The 20,485-nt window shown below is 40.2% G+C and overlaps 1 protein-coding gene and 1 long non-coding RNA gene across 2 annotated transcripts in view; one reads left to right on the forward strand and one right to left on the reverse strand.

Annotated features, from left to right (window-relative positions):
* Positions 1-9,969: 9,969 nt before the first annotated feature.
* Positions 9,970-13,725, reverse strand: SNAI2 (snail family transcriptional repressor 2). The gene is made up of 3 exons (XM_026516493.4): positions 13,466-13,725; positions 12,127-12,672; positions 9,970-11,222 (listed from the first exon to the last, which is right to left on the reverse strand). The coding sequence occupies exons 1-3, from the start codon at positions 13,542-13,544 to the stop codon at positions 11,041-11,043; spliced, it is 807 nt and encodes a 268-aa protein (XP_026372278.1). The 5' UTR covers positions 13,545-13,725; the 3' UTR covers positions 9,970-11,040.
* An 845-nt stretch (positions 13,726-14,570) lies between these two features.
* Positions 14,571-20,485, forward strand: part of LOC130542912 (uncharacterized) — a 125,038-nt gene continuing 119,123 nt past the window's right edge. Inside the window, exon 1 of the long non-coding RNA XR_008957793.1 lies at positions 14,571-19,231. This is a non-coding gene — a long non-coding RNA (uncharacterized LOC130542912). The remainder of the gene's footprint in view (positions 19,232-20,485) is intronic.

Here is a 20,485-nt window from a genome sequence, read left to right on the forward strand (position 1 = left end):
GCTTCTGAAGACCAAAAGGCTATTACTGCATTTTAAAAGGTTTTAAATGTGACCTTTTGACCTTGCATAACCTTCAATGTGACACTTTTGATGGGTAGGCTTGACTGGGGAGAAGGACAGTGATCCACAGGTAGCATATAATCCCTTCTCCCTAAGGTGAGTGTCTCAGAGCCGCAGGCTGAGGCCAGCTCTGCTACTGCTACCCACGCCTCCTCTTTGCTTGGCTTTTCTGACACCTAGATAAGTAAGGACATTATCATTCTTGTGGGGGACCCCTGGAGTTATCTCTCAGTGCATGTGTCAGCCAAGCACTTGTTTCACTTTCCATAAAAGGGTCAATATGTTCTAGTAACTTATTGCCTTTGTGTTGTGTCCAGTCATGGGGAGAGTTTTGGCAGGAAGAATTCGTGGGTGCCAGCAACAAATATATTTACCAAAAAAAAAAAAAAAAGTGAAAATCTTATTTCTAATCTTCCTTTTCAACTCTGCTTCAAAATAGTTTTTTTCTTGGGGCGCCTGGATGGCTTAGTTGGTTGGGTGACCAGCTCTTGGTGTCTGCTCAGGTCACAATCTCAGGGTTGTGGGATCCTGCTCCATGGCCCATGGTGGGCTCCAGCTCAGTGGGGAGCCTGCTTGAGATTTTGCCTCTCCCTCCACCCCCCCTTGTTCATGTGCTCTAAATAAATAAATTAAATAAATAAATAAGTAAAATCTTTAAAAATATATTTTTCCTCTGAATGTCCTTTTAATCATCCTGATTGAATGAAAATTATTTTGGTTTTTAAAATCATTTCGTCCTTGAAATAGACCCAGATAAAGGACATAGGGAGAGAACAAAACAGTATGAGTCAACTTTGGGCATATAATGTAAGATAAACAAAGTATTCTGTCCTTTGATTTTTTGAATTTTTTTTCTGGTTCCAGAAGTAATTTATGCTTCCTTATAAGCATGCATATTATATAAATGCATTATATAGAGGGTGAAATTTTCAAAGCTCTTCCCAAACTCATTGGATGATAAAAGACTTTTGGAATATTTTCGTGGTTTGTAAGGACATCATTCTGACTTTTTCAGCTTTTTGCATTATTCTGGGTGAGACAACAGAGCTTATGAGCATACTATCTCTATACTTTAATCTGTTACGATAACAGTTGATTCTCTGATCATACCCATCTTAGGTGATTTTCTGTTAAATGGTGACAGGAGGTCAGTGAGAGATTCTGATAGTGGAGGGAATGCCTCTTTCCAAAAGACAAAAATAAAATAATGCTTCATTAGGTAATCAGTACATTTTTATCTTTCATCTGAGTACTGGTATGTATAGATTCAAAACCAGTTTCACCGTTAAGGAAAAAAATATATTGAGCTCCACTGTGTGCAACACTGTGGCATGAGCTTGTCATAGATTTGTGCAGTATCTTTGCCTTCACCTGGACTCAGGAATTGTACCCACCGTACACAAGATGAGACTGGGCACAGCTCTCCCCACTGATAATGTAGGTGGTAAAACTGCCCCTTGAATCCTGGTCAGTCTGATTACAGTCTTCATACTACACTCTGTGCTGATATAACAAAACCTGAATGGCCTAGATTGGATTGTGACTGCATTGATAAGTTGTTTTTTTTTTTTAAATAGTGTTATACATATTTTTATTACCTACCATTAATTCAAATAGTCCAACAGTAATTTTTGTAGGACAAATGAAAATGTAGGCCCCTTCTTGTTTAAGATTTGAAATTGGAAAAAAAAAAAAAAAAGAAGAAGAGTAGCTGCCTTTAAAATCAATCAGGACACCTCCATGGAAAATTACCTGGGCTGTTTCATGGTTGGCAGGAGCAGAGGAGGGAGCTGGCATCCTCTAAAGAGGCACACGCCCGGCCCAGGTCTGGCCAGCACCCACTGGCAAGAGCTCAGCCCTGGAGTTGTCAAGATTTTCCTAAATTGTAAAAATCTAAAAGTTACATTTTAGAATCGTATTTTCTTCTAATTCTTTTTTATTGCCTTCTTATTGCCTCAAGAAAGCAGTAACACAAAAGATCCTTTTACATCTTTTGATTTAAAATGCAGAATCCAAAAGGGGCTTGTCTGGCTATGTTCACGGAGGAAAATCTGTAGGTGATGGGTGTTCATCTTGCAAGTAAAAGCCCTATTACAGCAAACAAATCTGTTGATTTTTAGCTTATAAATTCAAGAAAATGATTTCAAAATTCCTAATATATTAAGAAAATTGCCTAGATTCTTTATAAATTTTAATTTATAAAGAAATCATTATTGCTATGGATGCTATAATTTCTTTCTCTTTCATCACATAGTTTTTCATTGTTCAGGGAAGCCCCCTCCTTTCACCACTCTACATTTTATGACATATCTTTCCAATCTCTTTGAAAGCCCGTGTGCTGTAAACTAATTTGTTAAAGGAATTTATAAAGAATTTGGAAGCTTTAAAAAAGGTGTATTCTCTTTCCTTTTACATTTTTTTCATTAAGAAGTCTTATTCAATACTTCTTTCCATTGCGTGCCTAGTACAGTGACGGACTGGCAAACAGTCCAATGCAATGAATAGTAGGGGCAAGGAGAAGGGATTCTACACTTCTCTACAACTTGTGATTTACAGCTCAGCTCATCATTAACCACAACAATTGAGTCTCAGGTCCCTGCCCACCTCCCATGGCTGTGACTCTGTCCTTCTCAGAGTGTGGTCCCCAGACCTGCAGCCTCACCTCAACCATGTTAGAAATGCAAAGTCTTAGGTCCACTACAAACCTTCTAATTCAGAAACCTTGGGGGTGGGACCTAGCAATCTGCTTTTTAACCAAGCTTCTAGCTGATTCTGACGCTCTGAAGTTTGAGAGCCACTGATGCAACCCCATCCTTGCACCGTTGTTTTCTTTTCCCCTCACCCATGGCCTCTGGAGCCTCCCTTCTGGCTCTCTGGCGGCACCAAGACTGCTTCCATCCTCCTAATCCTGGCTGCCGGAAGGAGTGAGATGGGCTAGGCTTCTCTGTTTCTGCTTCTGTCTTCAGAACACAAGAAGTCTGGAAAATCTCTAGTCCCTGCTTGGCTAGGGTGGATCAAGGGCATAATCCTCATTCCTGCTGCAGTAGACAGATGGGAAGGGAACCGTTAGTCACTAATGCTTCAGTGGGGAACTAGATGTGTGCTGTTGGCCTGTACTCCGAAGAATGTCTTTATCTGTGAGTACGTATAACTTATAATTATGGTCAGTTTGCCCTTAAACCTGAGCAAACTCCTGAAACACACTGGAAAGTCACACTGGGAGAAGGGCAGAAACATGTAGCTGCATGAGCAAGCAGATACCGCAGGTGCTGTCAATGCCTACCGCCTTTAGGTCAGCCCGCGCTGCTGTCCCCTACTCTCAGTGCAGCTAGATCTCCTAGTAAGCATCCAGAAAGGTGGTTACCATGTCCAAATAAAGAACTACATGAAGGAAGACTAGGCTAATTGAACTTGATAGATGGCCACATTGAAAAGGAAGTCCATGCTAGTCCAATGTTGACACTTAGAAGCAGATGCCAAAATGCTGATTTATGGCATTTTGTATTGTATTGCCCCAAAGACCTTACCTTGTTTCTTACCTATTTCTTTGCTGAATTCCTGCTGAATTACTTTTATTATAATCCAATACTTTGCTTCATTTAGATTTGTACACTTAGGAAATAGTGATCTCCATCTTATTTTGTTTTAATAAACATGGTTTTAAAATAAGCTCACTTTATAAAAGAATACAATGTGATTGGTACATTGTCAGTAATGTGAAATAACTTCACCAAATTATACTATAATATAAGAAATAGGGCAATCCTTCAATAACACTTAAGTAAAATGACACTCAATTTAATAATCTATTATCCTTTTATTGAATTTTGAGTAACTGTAACTATTATAAAATAAAACCATTTAAAAGAGAGGGAGGGGGCCTCATCATCCTCACCCAAACTCACTCAAAGGTGGCATTTCTACACTGGGAGAGGCAAGCCAAGTAGACAAGGCTACAATACCCACCCCCACCCCCCCACCCTGGAGCTCCGCCCATAAAGCAAGAGTGACACTCTGAGAAATTGAGTCACTGTCCCCCCCACCTTCCATGGAGCAGCGGCTCAGAGACTTTGCCCAGGGGGACAGGCAAGTCATAAGAACAGAGAACTTCCAAGTTCTGCCCATGACTTTATTAGAAACAGAGTGTAGGGAAGCTGAAGCCTAAAGGCGCTCTCAAAAACAATTGATTTTGGCGGTAAGCAATTAACAAGAGACTGGTAGCTTCATGAGAGTAATAAGCTAAGCCATAGACCAGCTAGTTTACCGGAAAGCACCACAGAAAAATGCAGGCACGAGGAAACCACCTGGGGTAGGAACAAACCTCAAAGACTGGTCTGACAAACTATCTCTTAAAAGGGGACCTGCATTTAAACTGTGGAGTAGTTCATATCCTAGGACATTGTCAGAAGCAGTAGACCAATCATGCAGCAGTTAGTATAAGTGCGATACTAACAAAAGAAGACAACTAAGAGAGTTGAGGAAAAGAGGTAGTCAAGGAGAGCCCTGCCAAAGCCACTGGCATCCAGGATGCCTATGCCTGTGCCCAGGCTCGCACACTTTAAGGAACAACATCAGAGGCTTCACACGTGCACACACGCACACACACACACACACACACAGAAAGAAAGAGAAAGAGAGGTTACTTGTCATCAATTCAGAGAAAATAATTTTCTTCTAAGAATGCGTATTTGTAATTTCACAGGAATATTAATAAATAATAAGTTGTTAAATTAAAATGACATGAAAAAATCAACTAAAGAATTGTAGGAAAAAATACATCAAATAACTCCCACTTGGCAAAATGTTAAATATTTTTAAAAGATAATAGTGCAGGAAAAGCCTAAGCACCTTGCTCACCCAAGGTAGCCACAGACATCCCTGAAAGAAGCCCATGAGCTGTTCAGGTAAGATCCTACCTCGTACCAACAAGGGAAGCCCCCAGATCCTGAGGGATGATGGGGAAGGAACCAGAGGCCTCTCGGCAGTGAACCCCTCCATACCGTCACGGTTAGTCTCATCAATGTGGGTAGTCCTTTCAGCTCAGAGTAAAGTTTCATTTTGAAGCTTCTCTGCAGGGAGGACAGGAAAGACTCTTTGGTGTGAGTGGACTAGAAAGAGCCAGTATGCATTTCTGGGCCTTCCAAAGGTGGGTAAGCATTGACCAAGATTGGAGACATACTTAGAAAATTGGAGCAGAAATATGAAAAACCAAAGCATGACCAGATCCCCTTGTTAGGTAGATCAGGGATCAGGGCATCAGGTGACTGGTAGGGATCAGAGAGGTGAGGAGAAAAGAAAGCTGGCTGTGGTAGAAGTCTGTCTTGTCCTGTGTCCTGCTGCCCCTGCCTTCAGCGAGGCAGACCTGGAGTGCAGGCACATTCCAGACCCCAGCCGGCTGATGGATCTGTTTGCTGCCATACTGCTGCCCTCCAGACATTTTGGCTTGCTTCAGATGAGGAACTCAGGCTGGGTGGAGTGGAGCTTGGGCTTAAAGCTTGGTTAGCTGAAGTGAGCTACAAGGATCAGCAGCATGGACATCACCCAGGAGATGGCTAGAAATGCAGACTCTCACAACTCTCCCCAGACCCACTAAATCAAGATGTCAACAAGACCCACAGTTGATCCTGTGCACATTGAGACTCAGGAGCCTGGGGCCATGACAGGATCTCAGAGCCTGCAGGTCAGCGACACTGCTTATGGCTAAAGGTGATAGCCACTTTTACTGTCCTGTCTGACAAACCTAAAGAAAAGTCATAAGACAATACAGGAAAATTTTAAACCTCTATACATATGATGGTTAAGTAGGCAGACACATTGGAACTCACAGGAAACATAACTGCCATGCATTTTCTTTGCAAAGGAATGTCACAATTTTACTCAATCCAATTATGACCTCTCCACTCCTTAGAATTAAATATTGCTACTTCCTAACCATGTAGTAGAAGAAGTAGAAGAAGTGGTGGTCCTTACCTGGGAGGGAGTAAATTCCAGCCCCAGAGTGAACTTACGGAAAGAGTCCCCATCCCGACTGCTAAAATGGGCGAATGATTGGCTTATGTCTCTGGCCATTGTCTACAAAACTGCTTAGTGACAATTCAAAGGGCCTCACAATTTTCTTTACAAATGTCCAAAAGAACTGGCTGAACGGCCTAAACTGACCGTCCTAACCAGAGGAGTTTAATTAAATGTGCTAGTACACAAAATATATGAATGCCCCATCCTATATTCACAGCAGCTCTCCCACTCACTGCTATAAATACCTCACCAGTCCCTTTGGAGTTTGTGGACATGGATATACTGCCATTTCCTCTGCTAATCTCTCATTGTTTGGGGGTCTGGCTAAGTGCCACAATGGAAAAGTTGCCATGCTTGTTGCTTTTTTACATGCATGCTTTCCACAAAGGAATTATTACTTCCTGGAGGGCTGAGGGGCTAAATCTAACTTTACCCAGAGATTTACTTCTATGGTGGTAGATTCTCTACATTTATTGCTAAATATTAAATGAAAGTTTTTTTCCCTCCTTATGTGACCATCTCAGGTATAGGGAATACTTTTGTACTTCATTTGATTCTAATGAGATTCTTGACCAGAATGAGAGAAAAGTCATCTTATTTGAGAATTGTTACTTCCCTAGATGACAGAACACTTATTCTCAAATTAGTTTTGCTCAAAATGTTTCTCCTATCTAAAGTAGGAACAACTTCTTGGTTGTGGATCTTAGCCAGGGAAGCCTTAGACTTTTCAAAATTATAATTGCCTCATTACACCAGAATGTCCACATTTTAGTGGTGAAAGAAATGACTGTTTAGCTTGGAAGACTTTCTAGGCCAGGAAGATAAAAGCCTGGGTGAGGAGTGTGTGTGTGCGAGGGAGTAACAGTGGCCTTCAGAAGATGAAGTGTTAATGTACAGAGGATGGAGACCAGCTGCTTTTCATCTCCACAGAGAGCAGACCAGAGGAAATGGGCTCCCAGGCACCAGGAGAACTTAGGGGGGCTGTAAGTGAACATGTCATGACAGGGAGGGTCCATACTGGAGGAAGTGGAGCCAACAGGATTTCTAGAAGGAAATTGGGAAATGGCCTTGAAGATTGTTGTATGTAATTGCATAATTCCTGAATAATGATAGTTCCTAAATTCACCCTTAAAATATTTAATTTCAGGGCACATTATCATTGTCCTTTTCAACAACTCTCCCGACATGCCTACAACTTATAAATCACCATGCTGAGTGTGGTTCAGCTGCCTCTCCACTCCCTTGGTGCAGTGGAAGAAGTAGGGTCTTTGGAAGAAAAAGACTCTGGGTTTGATTTCAATTTTGCAATTTACTGCCTTTCTTATCTTGGCTCCATTGTCCAAACTCTCTGAGTTTATCTTTATCTGTAAAATACCAACTTCATAGAGACATTTTTCCCATTGAAAATAGCATATGTAGGTTTCCTAATACAAGAGCAGGCACACACTAAGCATTTAATGATAACACTGGGTACCTGACGTTTTCTACAAGGGCTGTGAAGTACTTCGTTGTGATACTACAGAGAATCTATTTCTATTTTATACTTAGGAAATCTCGATAGAAGGGTCAAGTAAGTTGCATAAGGACATAAAGCTAATACGTTGGAGGCAGTGATTCAGTGAACACGTATGATGCATTTAAAAGCTGGTGCTCTTTTTATGAGACCACACTGTCTCATATTACATGAAACAAATGAAGGATACAGAGAATGCTTATCAGCCTATGTGCCTATTATTAAAATCCACAGTTTTCAAAGTTCAGGCTCTCAGAAGGCCTAACGAACCTGTACTACATGCACCGTACTTGTCCCTCTTCACTTTTTTTGAGCATCCAATCTATTGGGGGTAAGCTGTCATCACTATGTTAGGAGACATTTTAGTAAATTTGCTTGGAAGATCCCTCAAAAACTATCAACACTCTTTGCATTAAAGGGGGATATGTTGGATTTATTTTATATCTGCAAGCTATTTTTCACCAATTTCTCTTATTTTATCCATTTATTCATTCAACAAACATTTGTTGATGTCTGTGTTCTAGAAGATGTTTTGGGTACTGGGAATTTATACTTGAAGGGTGCTCTGTCTGGCAGAAAAGAAAGGTATCCACAAACAATTGAAATGTGCTGAGATAAGTACTCCATTATAAATGACACAAAGCTCCCAGAAAGAGCAAATTTGGAAAAGTATTTCAGAGTCAATAACATTTGGGCCAGGTCTTATGTGTGGCAGAAGAGCAGATAACTAGTCGAAGACCTTGGTAAAAACACTAAAAATGTTAAACAGTTACAAAGCCATATTTACAGAAAATCTCCACATCTTATGTACCACAATTCAAACTCATGTTATCTTGATAAAAGTAAAACATTTTAAACATGAATGAAGTCAGAATGGTAAGGGTAAAGTGGAAATATATTATAACATTATCATACCTTCTTCACTAAGAAATTTAATTTCTTCACTAAGAAATTAAACCAACGAAGAGACTCTTCCTTTTAGAAAATTATGTGTTTTAATTTTTGGACACCAAGAAATGACTTGCCTATAGATCTGCACATGGACGATGGAAATGTGTGTAGATGTGGTTCCTAGGATAGTGAAGCAGATCCCTTGGAGAGTGCTTAACTCCTTCCCATTTGCCCTTGCAAGATACTTCTACATATTAGCTGGCCTGGAAACTTTCAGGCAATCATTTTTGTACCATATACACTAACTGGTCTTTCTACAACCTTAGAATACCCCAGTCAAGCTATTAGCCATATCTCTTACATTTATAAATTGCTGCTCTGAATAATTTTGCTTTAAGATATATGTCCTGAGATACATAAAAATTTGGAATGTTAAATTAAAAGTTTTTCTTTTTTTTTTAGTCGAATGCACCTTTTATATGTTGGCTAAAAATTTAAATATAACATACAGTGGAATGTGTGTGGATATTAAGGGAATAGTATTGGTATTTTAGGTCACTTACTAATGGTCTATAACTATTATCTTTGAGATATTAGCTCGGGCTTTTGTTTGTATCACAAAGACATTAGAAGGAAAAATAATAATTCTGCAAGCTCTGAGTACACGAGAAGTACTTAATGGTGGCAGGAGCTACCCTCATAATGGGTTTGGAGTTTGGATTCAAATACACTTTGGTATTGTCACCATGCCTAGAATAGTTAGCATTTTTACATAGGAGTTAGTATCCAAGCATTTGGTAAGCATGTGCTTGTAAATGGAGTGGCTGCTCGTGCTCTATTTAATTAAGTACACCTTGGGTTTGGGTGGGGGCTTGTTCAAAAAACTATAAACGGAAAATTTAACTTTGTATTATTTAGCCCTGCTCCCATCAAACCGATCCTTTCTTTTATATCACTAAATATGGGATTTTCTTTGCATGGTTTAATTTTCCAAATTGTGTAATTTATGATGAACCCATTTTTTTCCTGATCTTTTCATGCAGATTTTCCATTTTTTTCTCTTACATCTCATTAAATGATATTTCTTTTAAAAAGTCTTAAACTAGTCCAGGGTGAATGAGTGATTGTAATTTGATTGCATAGAGCAACCTAATAAAGTCATCATAAATAAAAAGTTTTGAAAACTATTCTTGAGTACTAATAATATGTATATTTTAACACTCAAAAAGTGTGATTTTTTGTTAAAGGGATATACTAACAAACTACTACTATTGTGGTATTATCTTTTCGAATGTGACAGTATTATCTTAAGAGTAAAGAAAAAATACTAGTGGTATACTTAATTATAATCTAACACATAAATAACACTGGATATTCATAAAGATGCTATTTACTTTTTCTCTTATTAAGAAAAAACAGTTCTTTGTATAGCAGTTTGACACGAATCATGAAGTAAGTGAAGTCTCTGAAAATAGTATACAAACGATGGATTTTAAATCAAAAATGTTTATTGTAAAAAAGGACCTTTAAAAATTGTTTTTTTAAAAAAGAAACATTGATTTCACAAATCTTCAGGTTGTTTATAGGCATCAGCTATAGACAACATCTCACTTTCATACAAAACTCATTCAATCATATAAAAATAAACACAAATTTACATTGACTCATCATCTATACAATTACTTTAAAAAGGCACTTGGAAGGGTGCTGTATGAATTGCATTTGTTGTATGCATTTAAAATAGTTTAAGTACATTACTGAGTTTCTAAGAATCCTTTCTTGCACTTATTCCCATCTTTAATTAATTTTAGAAAATCATTAAAAATTCTTTTAAAAGGTAAGACATGGAGCATGCACCAGGAATGTTCAAAGCTAGTCTTTCCCTCCTCTCCCCAAGGAGCATACTCTTTATTGGCAAAAACAAAAACAAAAACAAAACACTCTCAATACATTCTCTTGTGTTTTGTTCCTGTTTTTTTTTTTTTTTCCTCGTTCTCGTTCCTCTCTTGAAAATACAGTTTAAAGCATTACAGGTAATCAAAAAGGCTTTAGTTCAACAATGATAACCAGACATCAGACATGTAATGAAGTAAACTTGGAATACTTTATAAGGCACCTGAGATAGCGTCTGGCAAATTCTCTTCCTATAGGAAATTCTATTACAAACTCTATTAAAAAGCAATACTGTTCTTTTCAGTTGAAATGATTTGGCAGCAATGTAAATCTTTGCATTCTTTCTTAGTGAGAAAAGATGCAATGTGCTCTTTGCTTCATCTTTTGAAGAGAAAGATTCTTGTCTTTTATCCTCTCAATCTAGCTGTCAGTAAATATATAGTAATTTTAAACTTCACATGGAAAGGATTAACTTTGAACACATGGATTTCGTGCTCTTGCAGCTTTTAGTGTGTGTGTGTGTGCGTGTGTGCGTGCGTGTGTGTCTGTGTGCCTATACACGTTATTTGGTTGGTAAGCACAAGAGAAAATGCCTTTGGACTTTTATTTGTCATTTGGAGTCGGAGTGAAGAAATGCATTCTGTTCGAGTAAACATTGATTGCGTAACTCAGTGTGCTACACAGCAGCCAGATTCCTCATGTTTGTGCAGAAGAGACATTCTGGAGAAGGTTTTGGAGCAGTTTTTGCACTGGTATTTCTTTACATCCGAGTGGGTCTGCAGATGAGCCCTCAGATTTGACCTGTCTGCAAATGCTCTGTTGCAGTGAGGGCAAGAAAAAGGCTTCTCCCCTGGGGGTGGAGGTGGGGATTGAGAAAGAAAGACAGTCAGTGTTTTTAGAGGAAACATAAGGTCAGATAACGTTTGTGAATAACAATCACATTGTGTCAAAAAAAACTTGATTAAAATTCCCCATAAGATACTTAAAATAAGATACTTATTTTCATATCTGGCCCTTGAAATAAATTCTAATATTGCCTTTAAAAAAATCACACCACAATTATTGTTACTGCTGCAAGTCATGCAGAAATATTTCATGTAGTTCTAGGACTTTCACTTATTAAAGCTTTCTGCTTCAGCAGGTGCAGCTAATGTTGAGCTCCTCCCAACATTTCCTAATATTTCCCTTTTTCCCTCCTTCTGTATTATGACTAAGGTTGGATAAATGCCTTGGCTCCCTGCAGGATGATTTTGTGCTAGGAATAAAATATTCAACAGCAAAAAACAAAACATAATAAAACAATGGAGAGTAAATTCAGTTCTAACTATTCAACTTGCTAAGGGGTGATAGATATCTCAACAATAATGTAACCAACAGAAAACTATAGGCAAACCTTTCACACATCTACCAAACTAATTGATTAAGATAGCAACATCTCTGTTTGCTGAATATTGGGAGCAGTTTCACAGAACACACATTCAAGTACATCTTTCCTGGTTTTCTAACTGATCTTTGAGACCAAACCTTCTGAAACTACTTTCCAAAGTCTAAATGCTGTTTGCAGTCTCTGGAGCAGAGGTTGTTAGCAAGAAATGGAGCACTTTGTTCTAACAACTTTTTGAGTCATCAGGAAGTAGCTATAAATTATCATCCATCATTAAAAACACTGTGTCATTACTTAATGCAAATTCAACAGCCAACCCAGAGCTCCGTTCTATCAGACAGTAACATTCCTGTCTACGTCTTTCTCTTACCAGTGTGAGTTCTAATGTGTCCTTGAAGTAACCAGGGTCTGGAAAACGCCTTGCCACAGATCTTGCAGACACAAGGTAAAGTGTGGGTCCGAATGTGCATCTTAAGGGCGCCCAGGCTCACGTATTCCTTGTCACAGTATTTACAGCTGAAAGATTTCCTAGACTGGGCGTCACAGTGCAGCTGCTTATGTTTGGCCAGCCCAGAAAAAGTTGAATAGGTTTTATTGCATAAATTGCACTGAAACTTTTCAGCTTCAATGGCATGGGGGTCTGAAAGCTTGGATTGTAGTCTTTCCTCTTCATCACTAATGGGGCTTTCTGAGCCACTGTGGTCCTTGGATGAGGTGTCAGATGGAGGAGGGGGACTCACTCGCCCCAAGGATGAGGGGTATCCAGAAAGAGGAGAGAGGCCATTGGGAAGTGGGGAGTGGAATGGAGCTGCCGTAGTCCACACGGTAATGGGGCTGTATGCTCCCGAGCTGAGGATCTCTGGTTGTGGTATGACAGGCATGGGGTAACTCTCATAGAGATATGGGGAAATAATCACTAGGGGAAAGAAAAGGAAAGGAAAGAAAATTAAGGTAAAAAAAATTACTTTGAAAACACACTAAGGAGCTACTTTGCAACACACTCAGCACTTTATAATGAAGTAAATAGACTAATTTAGGAAGACATAGGCATTGCTAAAACATTTCATCTCCACCTTTGCTGCTACAGTTACTGTGCCTTAAAGCACATCTCTGCCTCTTGCATACAGAGTGTGACAGGAGCTATAACAGGCAGTGCGGTGAGGGAGTGCAGCCAAGTGAGAGCCTTCACAGTCTGCACTGAGGAGGAAAAACTTACATATTAGTTTAAAGATACAAAAAAAGTTGCTTTCCGTTTTATGCGTGGGTGATTTGCAGGTTCTATGACTTTGAGCACAGAGATATGTGTAGATCACGCTGCTTTCTGAAGGAAAGGAGCCTTATTACATGAAAAAAGCAATAATTCAACATTTACGTATTGTGTTACTCATCCTCCATCTACTTATTACGCATGTATATACAAGCTTTAGAAAATGAAGTTGCAAGAGTTGAATGAAGTTTTCCTTGTCAGTTAAGAGTTCTAAAAGTTTTGAATTAAAATTTACCCTAAATGATCAAAAGAATCTGAACTCTCCTTTAGGACACTGTTTGGAAGGAAAACAACTTTGTCTTTGGTTCTTTTGTAATAATATTTGAGTTGCAACATGTATCAATAAATTTATACATAAATAGAGATAGATGATAGATAGATATCATCTCCTTTTTAATATTTATTTATTTATTTATTTATTTATTTTTATTTATTTATTTACCTGTGTGTGTGTCCAGTTCGCTGTAGTTAGGCTTTTTGGAGGCGTTGAAATGCTTCTTGACCAGGAAAGAGCGCGGCATCTTGCCGGCGGGTCCGGCGGGCGCCCGGCGCGGATAACGGTCCGGCGGGAGGACGCGGCCGGTCCCTAGAGCATCGCGGCCGGCGGGGCTCGGGCTGGGGCCGCGCTCAGGTGCGGCAGGCGGACGGGCCGGCGCCTCTGAAGTCGCCTGGCTCCTTTACGAACTGAGCCCGTTTTGGCTGGGAGGGTTTTTTTTCCTCTCTTTTGCAAGAAGGATCCAATCACAGCGGAGAGGTTCAGATTTCAGCTCCTCCCTCTGGGACAGCTGTGAACAGAGGAAGAATCTGTTGTCAGACTAAATTATTCTGGTTCAAAATGGGCTGTTCTTCGGGATTTCAGTGGAGAGGAAAAAAAGTGCCTAAGTATTTTCGAGAGAGGTAATTTTACTTCTTTAGCTTGCCAGTTATTCGTGCTCTCCGAGAGCTAGATAAGTCCTAGGAAGTGTGATTTCTTAAGCGGGCCTGGCTTCCAGATGTCGGGTAAAGCAAGTGCAATGGGACAAAATGTTCGCTAGAGGAAGGAAAGGGTGTCCTACAAGATCCCAGGTCAGCCTCTGGTATTAATGAGAGCCTATATTTGGAAGTGGCATTCGGAGAGGTTTTACTTGTGCAGGGACTGAACAATTAACTCTTGGCTTTTGAAGAAGGAAGGTAGCAGCGTCAAGACAAAAGCCCCTGTGAGTGAGGAGGGCGCCCCCGCAGTGGGGGGCTTCCCTGGTCTGCAAAAGGGGCCGAGCCACATGCAGTGAGTGTTCTGAATGCTGGGAATGCACTTCATGTCTTTAAAGGCTCAGCAAAGCCAGAGACGGCACTTCCTCGTGGAAATTAAGTAATCATGTCACCATATTAGCCATGGTGGCTTGAAAGAAATGCTTTGTAGCCCATGAAAGACCTGCTTATCCGAAGAACTGGGACACAACAAAGATAGAAGGAACGGTGCACAGAGAGAGGGGACAGTATGTAAACTGTCATTAGGAACCATGGAAAATCTCTCTCTCTCTCTCTCTCTGAGATCTCATATATATATATATATATATATATATATATATATATATATATATATATATGAATAATGAATGGGCCTTTAGAGACAATTATCTGCTTTTATATGGTACTATTTTCTTCAGTATAATGTCATTAAAATTCATTTTGATATCTGCCAGTTTCCTAGATTGTATTTTTAAAGAAAGGATGCCATTATGTCTACTGCTTGGTTAAAGTTCTAAGGAGCTAGTCTAGTAACTAGCAAAAATACTTTGATTTTTTTTTTTTTGTATATGGCATTATTAAATCTAAAAATCCTCCAAGGTGGCTAATTTTTAAAGTAAAATTTCAACCGTGTTTTTAAGCATCTCAGACCACTCCAGACTTTTCTCCCTACTTTTTGCTTAAAGACTGAGGAAAGAACAAATTTGCAACAAGCACCCTACCCTTGTTTCTAACAGGTGCTGGAAGAAAAAAGTGAAAAAGTAAAGAATAGTGGTGAAGTCAAGACTTGTAAGAGGAAAATGCATTGTCAGGCTGCATAACTTCCTTAATCTTGGGAGGAGAAAACAACCCTGTGTGCTGGGGGGAAGGGGGAGGACCAAAGTGGGGGTACTCACAAGTTTCTGAGCCAATTTCAATGATTCTATTTTTTTCTTCCAACAGTCATCATTTAAACGCCAAAGAAATGAATTTAGATGAATCTTTATGTTAAAAGGAATAGTATTTGTAGCAGACAGGAAAATGTGAATATGCATTAGATTCCTCTGCAAACTATAAACTAGAGTATAATTCAGGGCAAGTGTTCTGAGCTTGCTACTTGCATCTGGTTTATTGGAACAGGAGTCCTTCTTGCTCTTTCTGCTCCATTTCCTGCAAAAGGCACACTTTGTTAGAAATGCAATATAGTTCAGAAAAGGTAAATTGCTTGTATTTCTTCCTTTCACTCTATACTATCTACTGACAGTAGTGAAGAGTGTTAGAGAACATTGCGGTATTGATTTCTTGATAGTTATTACACAGCATAACCTACTGAAGGTTATATTTTTAAAACCCACTTAAAAAGTTTAACAGTAGTTCACTATGCTTGAAAAAAATCTTGAATTTGGATTACAGATGCATAACTGAGCCGAGTTCCCCACCACATGTCCAGGGGGGCTCATCGCACATGACACAGATCAGAGTCAGGACATGTTACCGCACCTACTGGGATGAGCAGATAGTGTTCAGGATCGTGTATGAGGCATGTCATTACACAGGTCTGCGTGGTAACTAGTCACACGTAGACCTGTGTGAGGTCTGGTCTGCTGTCAGGAGAGGGAGAGCCTGCGCGCTGATAGCATGAGTCAGACGGCACAGGTGCTCTGCTCAGACACAGCAGAGGGCATTTGGCGCCAGAACGGTGTGGTAAAAACAGGGGAAGGGAAGTAAAATCCCCGCCCAAAGGCCAGCTGCTAGAACTGTGCTAAGACAAGATGGAAGGTTCCTGTCCTGCAAGCAGAGGGATGATATAGAGACATTAGCTTTGGTCGCTGGCTAAAACACTGTCTTGCCACAGGACAGAAATCTTTGCTGAGGCAACGACACCAGGTTTAAAATGCCTCCTTTGGGCAAAACAAATCCCAATGGGTTTTGCTAATGCAAGAGATTAGTCTTAGGTTGACATAATTAGGCTCATTGGCATAGCGAGAAAAGATGCTTATCCTGAGATGTCAGTGTGTACACAGCCCAGCTAGGGTGAGGCTAGTGAGCACAGGTCATACACAACATAAGGGAGGCTCAGAGTCAGCCCTAGGCTCCCGACAGCTGAATGTGGGGTAGAGAGAAGTGAGGAAAGGAGGTAAACTACTGCCCGTGGGCAGTTTCCAGGCTCGATGGCCTTGATTCCACCGATGGTCAGCGTAATTGGGTTATCATGGGGAAGGTGAGGACTTAAAAAATAACCCTGTGCTGGAGCGCACTAGAGGGTCCCTTCCTCCATGGATCTCCTGTGGGGTACATGGGATGTTAGAAGCCCATGCAGTCTAATTTCTGAATCGTCATGAATTTTATTAGGATGTGACTTGATGTGACTTATCTGACAGTCGCTAATTTCCTCTTTTTCTGAAGAAGTTGACAAAGATAATTGGTGGAAAATTTTGTAAATAAAAGTTCTGGGCCCTTGTGGGAGAGCCAGCCCTTCTCCACAAGCTCCCCTGCACTGATTAGATTTCTCCTGGAGACAGTCTTTTTCATGAAAGACATATTCTTGCCTTGCCAGATAGGGAAATAAGTTAGATTTATGAGGTTTGGGAATGCACCTCAGATTTATTTACTTTGCACAGAGATTTGTGTACATTTAGGTATTTAGGTATGTAAAAAGCAGTGCGGACTGACTACTTAGTTTAGGAAATGGAGTAAATGTAGCACCAGAAGAAACAGTGGCTTGGCAGGGGCAGAAACTCCCATCTTGCACTGTGCCCTGTCTCCTAAAATGAATGGTCTTTTCTCTAGCTTTCATTGTGGTAGGATTGCCCTGGAGTGGGCAGGGTAGGATTATCTCCCTTGAATGCAGTTATGGAATATTAGTTTGACTGTGATATCTGAAGAATATTATAATACACTACTACTTTTTAAAACTATTTACATAGTAGCAAAATGTTTATTATGAAGTGTGAATGACAAAGACATGATATCATCGCATGATTTTGTATATATCTGTATTTGTATTTATTTCTTAATATATTTGTATTTATATTCTTAATTCTTAATTTAATTCAACCTCAGATAAGATAAACCAATCTCTAAAAAAGAAGTGTTTCCTTTTAGTACCTTGGTTTGTCAATCTGTAAATTATGTTTAATACTTTTCCCTTGCCTCTTTCAGAATGATTAAGGAACAAAGATTTCCCAGTATAAAAAGGAAAATAATCAGAGTGAGCATAGGATTCTGCTTCTATATTCTGAACTTCATAACAAAGACACAGATCCCTTTTCTCTGGGGATGTGCATGAAACTAACATACACAATCAACATGCATAAGTGTGTCTACTCAGTGATGTCAACAGAGCCAAATGTGAAGGTGTGTGTGTGTGTGTGTGTGTGTGTATGAACTGGGGTGAAAACCAATAGCAAAAATGATATCAGGATGTCCCTCTGCTCCTTAAGAATTTCCATTATTTCCTGTGTGTTCCCAGGGCCACATTCACCAGGTTAGTAGACGTTGGTATTGTGTGTCTGTCTGGAGTTTTAATGCTATTCGCTCAGTAAGTGCAATCGTATAGAATCAGTAAATATTTAAGATAATTTCTAACAGAAAACCTGTTTAACATGGGACCAGCATTTTGATGAGATTTATTTTGTGTCAAATCACTTCCTTGTATTCAGAATCTTATTTCTAGTTATGGTTTTATTATCCCATTTCCCTTTTGGTGGCTATATTAATCTCTTCAGTGTTCTATTTCTACCTTGTGGAAAGAGTTGATGATCTTCTTATCTGTTAGATGAGCAAGAAGACTGTTCAGAATGTTGAGGTTATCTACAGTTTGTGCAACAACTCAGGGATATGTGGTTGCAAAGAGACACCTATTGGTCAACCTTGGAAAACACATTGCTTTCTTTTTCTGTTACCCTTTTCCGTAACTTTTTAACAAGGTCTGCCACCTTGTGGAAAATGGGTGATTTGCCTGGACTCTGAGAGCATTAAGTTGCTCTCATGCTGTAATTAGCCCAATTTCAGGTGAATGTCATTTAAATGTTGAATTTTTAATTTATTCTTAATTGAAAATGACTTATGTCGTTTGTAGAAACACAAATAATACCATACAACAAATTACATTGGCATTTCAAGATGGGTAAGTAAAGAAAATGTATGGTGTTCTTTAATCTGTGCAGTTACGAAGAAAGAAGTAGGCAAAAATAACAATGCTGTATTAAAAACTTAGTAAGCACCTCCAGTGACTTATTCCTTATATCCTCATATGATCTCTACAATGTAGAGCTCTGAAGGTGGGGAACAAGGTGTTCCAGGAACATTCAAAATGAAGGCAATGGAGCCAGGGATGTCTGCTCAGTGGGCCTGTTCGCATGGTTATGCGCCTTGCTGCTGGGCTCTGCTACACCACTGTGGTTCACAACGTAGGCTACAGTACCCAGTACCAGGTAGTTTGTGGATTTATGGGTGATGGTAATGGCTACCATCGGTGAAAGTTCAGTGTGAACTGACTAGTATGCTAAGCACCCCATACACATTGCTTTAATTATTCCCCCTAAGAGGCTAATCCCGGAAAGTCGGTATTATCATCCCTGCCTGGAGATGAGAAACGAAGACACAAATGAAATACCTGGATCAAATCACACTGCTGACAAGGAATAGGTGGGGGTAAGGATTTTATTTCAAGTCTTACTTATTTCGCCCCTTTGTTATGACTAATTTCCCACCATAGGAGTGAATTAGATTCATGACCAACTGCAAAACATGGCCTCTCTGAAAATTTGCCTTCCTACTTTCTTCCCCACTCAGAGAATACTTGCACAGAGATTAGAATCTACAGTATGTGGAGCTTGTTTCCATGTCTGTCCCATTCTCCACCATCTCGGCTGTGTCTCCCTTTCTGCCTAAGTAACACCAGGTCATGGTTGCTTGATTTCAGACTTGACACCATTTACCTCCAGGTGTTGGGTGTGACTTCTGCGAAGACACGTGGACTAGAATCATCAGTGCTTAAGTGAGTAGCTGCCATGGTCTTTGGGTGTGCCAAAGGAAACAACCACTAATCATTCATTCTTATTCTAGGAGCATCATGTGGTTTTTCAGAGCTGGAGGTGATGACCTTTGTTACCCATCTTTAATGGAGTTATGTGGGGGAAATAAACCCACAGATAAAGAATTGATATGTACAAATATAATGGAGGAGTTCTACCATTAGGAAGTGTCTCTTTCTCTATCTCCGTGTGTGTGTGTGAGTGTGCATGCATGTGCAGGTCTGTTTGCATATATGCGTGTCATGTGACTGCTTTGCTCCCAGCATAAGCCTCCATTAGTTCACGTATGAGTGGGCATGTTTGTTAGGGTAGGTGGGCCCACATTCGTTTATAAGCAGGACTTGCAGCCCTTCCTCCAGAAGAACAGGGAGCCAAGTTCAGCAAGTTTATCCTGTAAGGACCCAAAGAGGTGAGTTGCTTCTGGGTACAACTCTGCACCTGTCACTCCAGTGTCTCTTTTGGCTAAGCACCCCAGAATGCTGTGCTTCAGCTGGGGTAGGGCCTGGAAAGTGAACCTGAAATATAGATTCACTAGAACGTTGTTAATCTTTACAGGGTAGACAATACTGCTTTGGAATCTCTAAGGCAGAGGTAATTTAAAAAAGAAAAACTGCAAAGTGTCGCTCATGAAAATGCTTGCCATACCTGACAGTGGAACACTACAAAGTGTTGATAACCACAGGGGACCAGGGCATTAGCTGTAGTGGCAGCCATGCCAACAGATATTAGTAGTGGCTGAGACATGTTTGGGTACCAGTGGGAGTGGAGGTGCCACCCTGTGAGAAACAAGCACCTGCCAGATACTCTGGTTCTCTGTACAGTAAGGGGAGTGCCTGCAGGGGAGTAGTTCTTCCTTGCAGAAAAGGTGCCCGGAATACATGGTAGCATATTTCAGAGAGAGACAGGAGTAGTAGGAGGAAGAACTCTACGTATTCTATGTGGAAACTGAACACCTGCCCTGAAGACCACGAGGGACAGCTTTGTGGGACTCCCAAATGACTGTTCAGGTCCTAAGCCACTGGGAGGGAAACACAGGTATCACTTACACACCGAGCTAGGGACAGCGAGGACGAGTGGCCAGTTGGCACACGTATGCTCATATCACTGCTCCCATGGACTCTGAGTCAGAAATGCCCTCACTTAGCGCCTTGCCTCTTTCTTCCCCTCCGATCTGAGTCATCAACACATCTACCTGGACATTAAATTCGAAATCCTTT

This window comes from Ursus arctos, unplaced genomic scaffold, assembly GCF_023065955.2.
Source record: "Ursus arctos isolate Adak ecotype North America unplaced genomic scaffold, UrsArc2.0 scaffold_6, whole genome shotgun sequence".
In the NCBI taxonomy this organism is placed as follows: domain Eukaryota; kingdom Metazoa; phylum Chordata; class Mammalia; order Carnivora; family Ursidae; genus Ursus; species Ursus arctos.